This window comes from Bombus bifarius, unplaced genomic scaffold, assembly GCF_011952205.1.
Source record: "Bombus bifarius isolate JDL3187 unplaced genomic scaffold, Bbif_JDL3187 scf7180000008056, whole genome shotgun sequence".
NCBI lineage: Eukaryota > Metazoa > Arthropoda > Insecta > Hymenoptera > Apidae > Bombus > Bombus bifarius.
In genome coordinates, this window is record NW_022884421.1 from 526,661 (window position 1) to 536,869 (window position 10,209).

A 10,209-nucleotide genomic window follows, 5' to 3' on the forward strand; every position below is an offset into this window, starting at 1 on the left:
CGTATAAAATATTCAAAATAGATAAACAAATTTTCTACTTACAAGGCAAGTTTCGAAAGATTATGAAACTTCCGAGACGCGTACAGGACGTTCTTTTGCTGTCCAAAGTCGCTCCAAGGGGATGAAATTCACCTCTGACAATCGGCCTACTTTCCGATTTTCCGTTGCAGCTTTCGAACCGCGAGTACATAGAAAGAAACTTTTCGAACGAGAGTTACGTCTTTCGATCAGCGCTATCGTTCGATAAAAATATCTGTCAATGTTACAGCTATAGCGTACAATTTTCAGAGGTAGATTTCACTCTCTGAGGGTGAATTGTGGCAGAAAATAAAAATTGCGCGATACGCATTTACGTATTCTCCGCGTGCAATCTCAAAGTTCCACAATTCGTTGAATTTGCGCGTTGATATTTGGCCTGGTTGGTGAACCGCGTTTTTATTTGTCTTCGTTTGAATATGTATATCGTGGTCCTTTTATACGTTCAAGAGAAATCTGAAATCATGCAGAAACGCATACAACGTGCTCATAACGTGTAAAAACGTATCGAATGTCGAAAAACGTATAAAATATCCAAAGTAGAGAGTACCTGTTGCTTGTAACAACAGCAGGTCGTCCCGAAATCGTCTTTCTTTTACGAACATGTCTTTTACGACAACGCGTCTTTACACAAACACTAAAACTCAGTCGAACAATGCGATCTTCGTCTTAATAGGACAAAATGAATCGTACGTAATTCGATAAAATAATAATTGTGCCTCTGTGATTTCCTTATAGAACGAAAGAAACTTTTGCCACGATCTGATATAATATTTGATAAATAACGACAACTTGCTGTTCGAGTGTCATTCTCTTAATTATTTTCGTGGAAATACGAACGCGCAATAAATATTCGCAGTCTAGTTATACACAGTACTGTGAGAAGAAAGTAATAGAATTTTTATCACTATAAATAATAGATGCATATCCTTTATCACTGATGGTATCCTAAATCATGCTATAGTGGCTTTTGTCGCGTGACACAGCCTGGATATTTCTCTTCGGTTATTATCTGTTAGTCTGTATGTCCGGAGCAAGCTACATATATAAATGCACGTACATGCATACATACAAACATACATAGTATGTACTAACGACACGAAAAAGACTCGTGGCGATTAATTTTCGTTTGCCACGAGTCCATGAATCATTGGCGTTAGTCTGCTTGTTCGACTGCATTTTCCGTGGTAGTTCGATGTGGTCAGGATAGCTCGTTACATGACCGAAACATCACATTGAAAGTGCTATATGACCATGATACTACCAATAAATGTGTAAAAATGACAGAAAAGAGAGCGCGATAGGGACAATGGATCTTCGTCGAAACGACCTTTTTCGTTTAAATAATACGTAACTTTTTTATTTATTCAAAGATAGCTACGCATCTTTCCAGTTACGTAAATCGATCTCTTCCATCTTCGTGCGTTAGATCTGTCGAAAGTTCTTTCGCTTTCTCGAGTTGGAAAAAAAAGAATCCCTGACATGGACGCGAAAAAATGATCGATTTGCCATAGAATGGTCATGTACAGCGAACAGCAAAACTATCGCAACATCCTTGGCAACTGAATTTGTAACTTCTTTGTAAGGTCAGACCAAACGACTTGAGTTTTTGCGACGAACAAGGTAGAGGGACGTTTATTTTTCAAGCTTTTTTTTATCTGTGGCTTAGAGCAACGAAAATTGTAACACCTTTTGAAGATTCGCATACGTACAGAACGTTAAGAAAATAATTTATTCCGAAATCTTTCTACTTTCGATTCACCTTTCGTCTCTTCGATTCGCCATCTGAACGAATATTTTGAAAAATCCAAATTAATTTACACGCTCGCCCTTACTTTTTTCATACTACGAGTTACTATCATTTTGAATCAACATGTTCTTTTTTCACGATTCGAATTAAAAGAATTAAACAAATCGGAACGTTCTTTCCCTTGTTGTAGCTTTAAAAGTTTTATTGCGCTCGTAATTCACGATACTTAGGCTGCAACATACCGAAGCTCTTCTCATACTTGTATCGCATTAAGGACAAATGTTACATAGTTGCAGAACCGTACAAGCAATATGCCGGAGGCAAAGTGGGGTGGGATTTTATGTACCAAGTTAATGCTACATTCCGTTCTCGTTCGCCCTAATGGGACGGCTTAATAAATATCATTCGATATATCTCGAAGGTTCCGCCATTTCTATCTGAAAGTTGTTCACCAAGGGTGGAAGGTAAATTATCGTCGACATTCCCTTCGATCTGGCATAAGAGACACGAAGGGGACGAAAAGATTGAGAATTAATGGCCAATATGATCTCGTAGATGATTTCTAAAATGTTCTGAAAGGGAGATAGCGACTGAACGAGTTATACAATTTTTACATTTTTCTCGTATGTAAAATTACCAATTTCAACGTTTTACGTTTCCTTCGTGAAATTAGAAACTTTTTCGTCGAAGTTGCTAATAATCTACTCGACCAGTCGACTGTTGCTACCTGTTTGAAGAACGTGTTCCTAAAATGCGTCGCGAGAAGTAAGCGATGACGAGTATACTCGTCAAACACAGATTATGTGCGAATATTGCAGTATGGAATTAACAGTAGAACTATCATACCAGTCAAATCGACTGGTTTTACAATTTTATTTTAAAATTCCTACTTCACGTTATATTTTTCCGCCGCAACGATGTAATGACTTTTGTAACGATAACTAAAAGAATAATATAATGAATTTTATTTTGTTTTTTTTATGTATTCAAACTCAAAATAATTTTGTATCAAGGCTACTTATACCAGTCAAAATAACCGGTACTTGTCAAAGTGTAAAAGGGTCACACAATCTGTTTATCGAATCCCAATTAACCAGTTTCCTCGTTTTATACAACTTCCCACGCGTTCTTAAAATTTCTACTGCGTATCGTTCGATATAACATTTATCGGTATTCGTACGAACCAAGGATAGACGAAACGCTGAGTGAAAGTTTGTGAGGTAATTTTATTTATTGTTATTCCTGTGTTTCGTAACAGAGACAGCACTGTCCTTTAAGCCTCGCTGCTATAAACAGATAATAATAATAATGAGAATGATAAGATTAATAGCAGTGATGACATTGATAATAGTGATAAGAAGGATAACAATGATACGAGTGATAACAGTGATAACATCGATAACAGTGATAAGAATAATAACAAGGATAACATCGATAAGAAAGATAACAGTGATAACACTGATGACAGTAATAAGAATGATAACACCGATGGCAGTGATAAGAATGATAACACTGATGGCAGCGATAAGAATGATAACACTGATGACCGTGATAAGAATGATAACAATGATAACAATGATCACATCGATAAAAATGATGACAGTGATAAGAATGATGGCAGTGCTAAGAATGATGACAGTGATAAGAATGATAACAACGATAACATCATTGAGAATGAAAACAATGATAAGAATGATAACAATGATAAGAATGAAAACACTGATAAGAATGATAACACTGATAACAATGGAAATTCCGGATCGATCACTAGATGCTAACACTAGAAATATCTCATCAGTCAAAATTACTGGTTCTACAATTTTAGAAATGTGTCAACATAGTTTAGGAATGATGGTCCCAGATGGATTAATAATTCCAAAAATGTATTACATAATATGGAATTGCTTCTGTAAGAAAGTAATAAATCAATAAATATAAAAATATTCTGTTGTTACGTATTTGTTAAAGACCAGTCATTTTCACTGGTTTTGGTAGAAATAGCTTCGTGTTCACTATCGGTAGTTCTAATGTTAAGTTGTAACGAAACGACTTTTTTATTTTTCAATTTTATTGCTGAAATTTATCGCAATTGAGACAGCAAATTTTAACTATTCTTTAGGCATGACGAGTATACTCGTCATAACGCAAGATATCGTCGTTTCTTCGTGACGAGTATACTCGTCAAAGACAGCTAACTGATTAAGATATTCTGTATAAATTTACCATAGAATCTAAGCGGACTGACATCGATGACAAACGTATTGTCTTTTTCATCTTAAAAATACCGTCTTATTACGTCTAAAATAATGAAAAGGGTAGGAAACTTGTAAAACTGCTTTCGAAGTATAAAACGAAAAAGTTAAAGGTTGCAGGGAACGTTTCAAAGTCCCCAAATAAAAACTTCGAATGTGGTAATTCTTTTTTTAATAATAAAAGTTTTATCGATGCTATACCGTTTGTCCCTGCTGTCTTCTGTACACTTTGAGACATTTATGACCATTCGTAGGTGAGAGTGAAAGTTAATGACATCTCGCTTACATCGGAACAGCGACTTTACCCCTTCAAATTTACGATTTCGATCTTTTACTTTATCTTCTGAAGTTTTATGCTTGCAGCGTGTAGAGAGGTGTCTTTGCATCTTCGAGTTTGCTTTGATCAACGATCGAGAATTTTATCTTCTGCAATCAAGTTTATTAAGTTGGACCAACGGAAGAGTCGATCCAATATTACTGTTCCTTTGCAAAATATTCCAGATTTATTTATTCATTTATTTATATAATTATTATTTATCGATTGTTTCTTATTTATCAAAATATTTCTTTCTAGTCAACAAGCGACACGAAGGTCATCGAACGAACAAACACGAACTTATCGTATTTGTGGTTTTCAAGCAGGCCGCTAAAGTTTATACATTTGTTAGAAAATTTGTGCGTAACACGGCGAAAATATGTGAAATATCAGAGGCAAAGTACTTTATTTAAGCTCCGTTCCGCCAATAGTATTTACAAAGATATTAATTTTTGCGACCATTTGCGGTTTATTGAGAAATTCTCGCCTGATCGATTTTGTAGAATCGGTTAGAAAGCTGGCAAAGGCAGCGGAGAATTTGCAGAAGCGTTCACGAGGGAATGTCACCCTCGCTCGTCAGTCCGCTTATTAGCACCCCCTGTAAAATTAATGAGAAGATCATCCAATAAGAAATAACTGCAAATTTACAGATAGGGTTCCACCCACGCAGTGTTTACCTTCTAATGAAATTTCCAAGAGATAATGCTTTCTTCAGACGATTCCTGGGACTATCCACGCGTTCAATTTGTATAATTGCTTCCTATCAGACAGGACAATTTATTACAATGCAGTTTGCTAGCGATTAGCTATCAAACTTAAACCAAACTATTCAGATCGACGCTTTGGTAATGACATTATCGATGATATATCATTCCATGATACGTGATATAATTAATTTATACGTTATATCTACGTATTATATTATTTTCATTGCGTTACCGTACCTGTTATGGTTGCTGGACCATCTCATAAATAATTCGATTGCTCGAGGAGCTAAATTTGCGACAATGGAACTCGTTTCCGTAGAAATTTTATAAGAGGAAAGTAGAAAATTTCATAGGAAGACAGCAGGCAGCTGTGGAAAATAATAAGAACATTAAACGGATAGACTTAACCAGTTAGCCGTTTTCGACGAATATGGTCGTCACGAAGAAATGACACTATTTTGCCTTACGAGCCCCGTTGGTAATAACATTAAAAAATGAAACGGTCGTTTCGTCACAACTTAATTCTGTATTGTAACAGTCACTTTGTGTCTGACGAGTACACTCGTCGTTTCAAACGGGCCGCAACAGCCTACTGGTTAAGAATAAAATCAGAAAAACCTCTGTACCTATCGAGATAACATCGCTGTAAGTGGAAACCTATAAGCGACTATTATTACTATTATTATCATTATTATCATTCTTGCCATTCTTGCCATTCTTGCCATTCTTGCCATTCTTATCATTCTTGTCATTCTTGTCATTCTTGTCATTCTTGTCATTCTTGTCATTCTTGTCATTCTTGTCATTCTTGTCATTCTTGTCATTCTTGACATTCTTGACATTCTTGACATTCTTCACATTCTTCACATTCTTGTCATTCTTCTTCTTCTACTTCTTCTCCTTCTTTTTCTTCTTCTTATTATTATTGTTATTATTATTATTATTATTATATATGTTTATCGTATTTCACGTATATTTATGTCCAACATAATATGAACAGAAGAAAGTTTAAGAACATTATAACCATTGCCAGTGCGTTACGATTATAGCGTCATAACCAGCAAAAAGGGGGAATAAAAAGCGTTAAAACGTCCTAACTTCAATTTCCACGGCAAATGAAATTGTTTACTAAAAGATATACTGAAACGAAAATTCAAATTTCAATTTCAGGATCGAATGGCCTCTACCGCGTCTATTTATTGAAGGGTTAAAAATATTTTGACTATCTGATCGGGTTATTTCGTATTTGTAAGATTAAATTTCCCTTTATCGAAATGGTTTGTGATTACGCGTAATTGCAATTGAAACGATTAAATGTCAATTCTCTTCTTTCTTGAAATTCATTTATCTTATATCGATCGACAACGTAAATGTCAGAGACCGTCGTTATAAATATCTATAAAACGTCGATGTAATGTAACGAGCGACGGATATATAGAAATTTAATTCCCTGTTATTTCTAGTTTTTCGAAACAACTGATAATAGCGACAGCGTGTAACGGTAATAAATAAAAAAAACAGGCTATTGTATTTCGTTCTTGGATTAAAAAAAAAAAAAAAAAGGATCAATGTAGCGGAAAATATCGTTGAATTATTAATAAGTTAAAACGTTAATTTAACACACGCATTGAATTTAAGCTTGGCTCAAGTACGTTGTTGATCGGATTTTTAATTTGGTCCTTTATGGAACTAGGCTAATTAACCTGCTCAGTTTTTAATTATCATTTCTGATTACGTTGTAACAGATTAGCTCTCACGATTTATGAAAGTTGTTCGTGTACTAAAATTAAAACGTTGAACGAAAATATAAAATATGCGGAAGGCGGCGAAGCTGTAAGAAGTAAACAAGCGATGCTCTTTAAAATATTGATAATCGTTAGATTCTACTCTAATGGTTAATCGATTACTTGAACGAAAGTGAATATAATACCTTTACTTTCGTTGCATTCATTATTACGTTTATATATAAAATTTGTTGCTATTAAATTCATTATGATAGTCAAAGAATAATTTCGCCGGGATATTATATCGAATTTCAACGTTAAATGATTATTAAATTATAAATGATCATAAACCATATTAATAAATTATGTCTGCCACGTAGTAGGTACGAGAAACATATATAATTCTGTTCAACGTATACATAATAAAATAACAGAACAAACTAATTGCTAGCTAATTGTTTTATTATAATTCGATGAATAATATCGTAAGTTCTTAGAAACGTTCAATCCTGAAATTTAATATACACGAATTAATTGGTCGATAAATCGATCGGAGTTTATCGGTAATCACTGAATACGAAGAATTTCGCAAATTAATCTCGTGTATATTCAATTACCAAAACACATTAATGTATACTAAGAAATTTTAGCATCAAATTACCAAGTAATTTAATTTTTGATCTCCAGATGATCCGCGTGGTATCCTCTTTGTCCTATCGATATTAAATTTTCAAGAAGAAGTTAATTTCAAGCTAAGGGTAATATTAATCGAATGTTAAACACGTATTCTTTGCTACGCTGTCGCAATGTTACATTAATCTATCAAGTCGATAAACTTTTCGACCGGAGCACGTAATACTCAAACTTTCACGAACTAATACGAGTTACAAATTATCAACGCGCTATTCGTTTCTCTAACGTTATTAACTAAGAACTTGCACAAATTTCTATTCAATTTCGAGCAATATACGCTGGAATAACGTTTGAAACGTTGTTAAAATTAGAAATTGCGATAAACGAATCGTTCACTTTTATCGCTTTCCTATTTACGTGTTATGATTTTGTATTTGTTGAAGATTTCGATGTTCTGACAATTAAAGAGAAATTATATTCGTCGATCTCTCGTGTAAAGTTGCTTCAACAATTAGCATGAAACGTGCGTGTTTTGTAACAGAGACAGCACTGTCCTTTAAACCTCGCTGCTATAAACAGATAATAATAATAATAATAACAATGATAACAATGATAAGAATGGCAACAGTGGTAAGAATGATAACACTGACAACAATGATAAGAACGATAACAGTGATAAGAATGATAATGGCGATAACATTGATAACCATGATAACATTGACAACAGCGATAAGAATGATAACAGTGATAAGAATAACAACAGTGATGACCGTGATAAGAATGATAGCAATGATAACAATGATAAGAATGATAAAAGCGATAACAGCGATAAGAATGATAAGGATGATAACATTGGTAACACCGATAACAATGACAACATCGATAACCGCGATAAGAATGATAACAGCGATAAGAATGATAACAGCGATAAGAATAATAACAGTGATAACAGCGATAAGAATGATAGCAATGATAACATCGATAAGAACGATAACACTGATAACAATGATAGCAGTAATGAGAATGATAAGACTGATAACAGTGATAACAGTAATAAGAACGATGACAATGATAACATTGATAACAATGATAACAGTGGTAATAATGATAATAATAATAATAAGCCGATAATTAATGCAATGTTGATGCTATAGAGTGTACTGTACTAGTATCAATAACAAATTCGACTTAAACAATGTTCTATGCGATGACCTGTAATTCCAAATATTATTCCTATGTTAAATTTACAACAGTAAGTTAATTATACATGTAATAATCTATATTTAATCTGTGTATTGTGGTTGAATGACAGTGCGAATGAGAAATCTACGTATGTAGATCAATCTCATTTTGCAGCCGACAGACAAGATAAATTATTAATAAATTATATATATAATTATACATATGCTGACAAAATGTTACTTTCTATTTATCGTTATCTAATTCTCCTCTATTATCTAATTTTTATTTAAAACGTAACATTTTATCATTCTCGGCTTAGTTTGCGAGGAAATCGAATTTGCAAATTTATCAAGTATATTTAAACGAGGGTAGGTTCCGGACTAAATAGACAGGAGGTGGTTTCACCTGCGAAAATAAGCCAAAAACGTAAAATAAAATTTCTTCGCAGGATGCTTTGTTTCCGAGAAAACTAAATTTGAGAATTCCTCGTTTATTCGTTAACATTTATTATCTCGATAATGAAGCCTTAAACGGGAAAACGTTACTTCACATTTTCGACTTGTTTTCACGCGTAGAATGACCACCCTGTCGATTATTCAGTCCCGTCCAGTCCGGAATTACCCACGTTCCGGTATGCTTGATAAATTTTCAAACTCGATTTTCTCGACAACCAAGCCGAGAATACACAAATTTTATGCTATATATTATATTTTATTTGTATTTCCACAAGGAATTACGCGGCGCTTGCTTCTTCGTATCACTCGTCCCGGGCTCTGTACATCAAACTTGCACGTTAAACTATCTCCGCTATTTTTGTCTTTCCCATATATATCTATATATTAAAACTACGCCGAGACAACTTCTTCTTCTTCGTCCTTTCGAGTTTCCTTCGAAACGAGAAACAGAGATAATTTTTATTACGAAAGTCGATAACGTCGCTACGTTGTACTTGGCGTTTAATATCGAGTACTTATTACGAAGAAACTTGCACGAGTCCTAAATGGGTCGTGTTGTTTTTCATTGGGGAAGTTGATAAACGACGATGTGGAAGTAAAATAGTCGACAGTTCTCGTTCGTGCAACATCGCGACGATCGTTCAGACCACGCTGTTCTCGATACTGCAAACAACACGTGACGTCAAAAATGCATCGACGGTGTGACGTAGAAAGTACACGTACGAGGGGTTGCATGCCTGGTGTGGGATGCAACACATGGTGTGTAACGGTAGCAGCCTCTACGCTATACATGCTCGTATAAATAAAACGACGAATAAACAAACAAAAAAAAAAAAAAAAAGAAAAAAAGAAAGAAAGAAGAAGAAAGAAGCGGTCCGATATTATAACTCCCTGTACGCTTTAACTTTGTACCTCTAAGGGTTGAACCGTGGTTGCGAGGCGATCGATAGACTATCTAAAGCTGCACTCACCAGGTCTTTGCTTTATTGGATATCACTCGATATCTTTCAAGAAATCGCATTCGAGTGTAGTCGATTGATTGGAGCGGAGGCCTGGCTCAAATCGCGTCTTCCTTCCGGCTGAATTTTGCGATACTACGCTTCGTCCAAATCTTTGATCAGTCCCTTTAACGCGCAATTTTCTAACTTTTATCT

The 10,209-nt window shown here is 34.6% G+C and overlaps 1 protein-coding gene across 1 annotated transcript; it reads left to right on the forward strand.

The window, feature by feature from the left end:
• Positions 1 to 2,537: 2,537 nt before the first annotated feature.
• LOC117208102 (dentin sialophosphoprotein-like) lies at positions 2,538 to 8,572 on the forward strand. The gene is made up of 3 exons (XM_033448959.1): positions 2,538 to 2,551; positions 3,117 to 3,559; positions 7,998 to 8,572. Exons 1-3 carry the CDS (start codon positions 2,538 to 2,540, stop codon positions 8,570 to 8,572), a joined length of 1,032 nt encoding a protein of 343 aa, XP_033304850.1.
• The last annotated feature ends 1,637 nt before the right edge of the window (positions 8,573 to 10,209 follow it).

Coding starts and splice junctions, on each gene's coding strand:
- LOC117208102 (XM_033448959.1), top strand. Junction 3,560..7,997: donor TTCCGGATCGATCACTAGAT/GCTAACACTAGA, acceptor TGCTATAAACAG/ATAATAATAATAATAATAAC.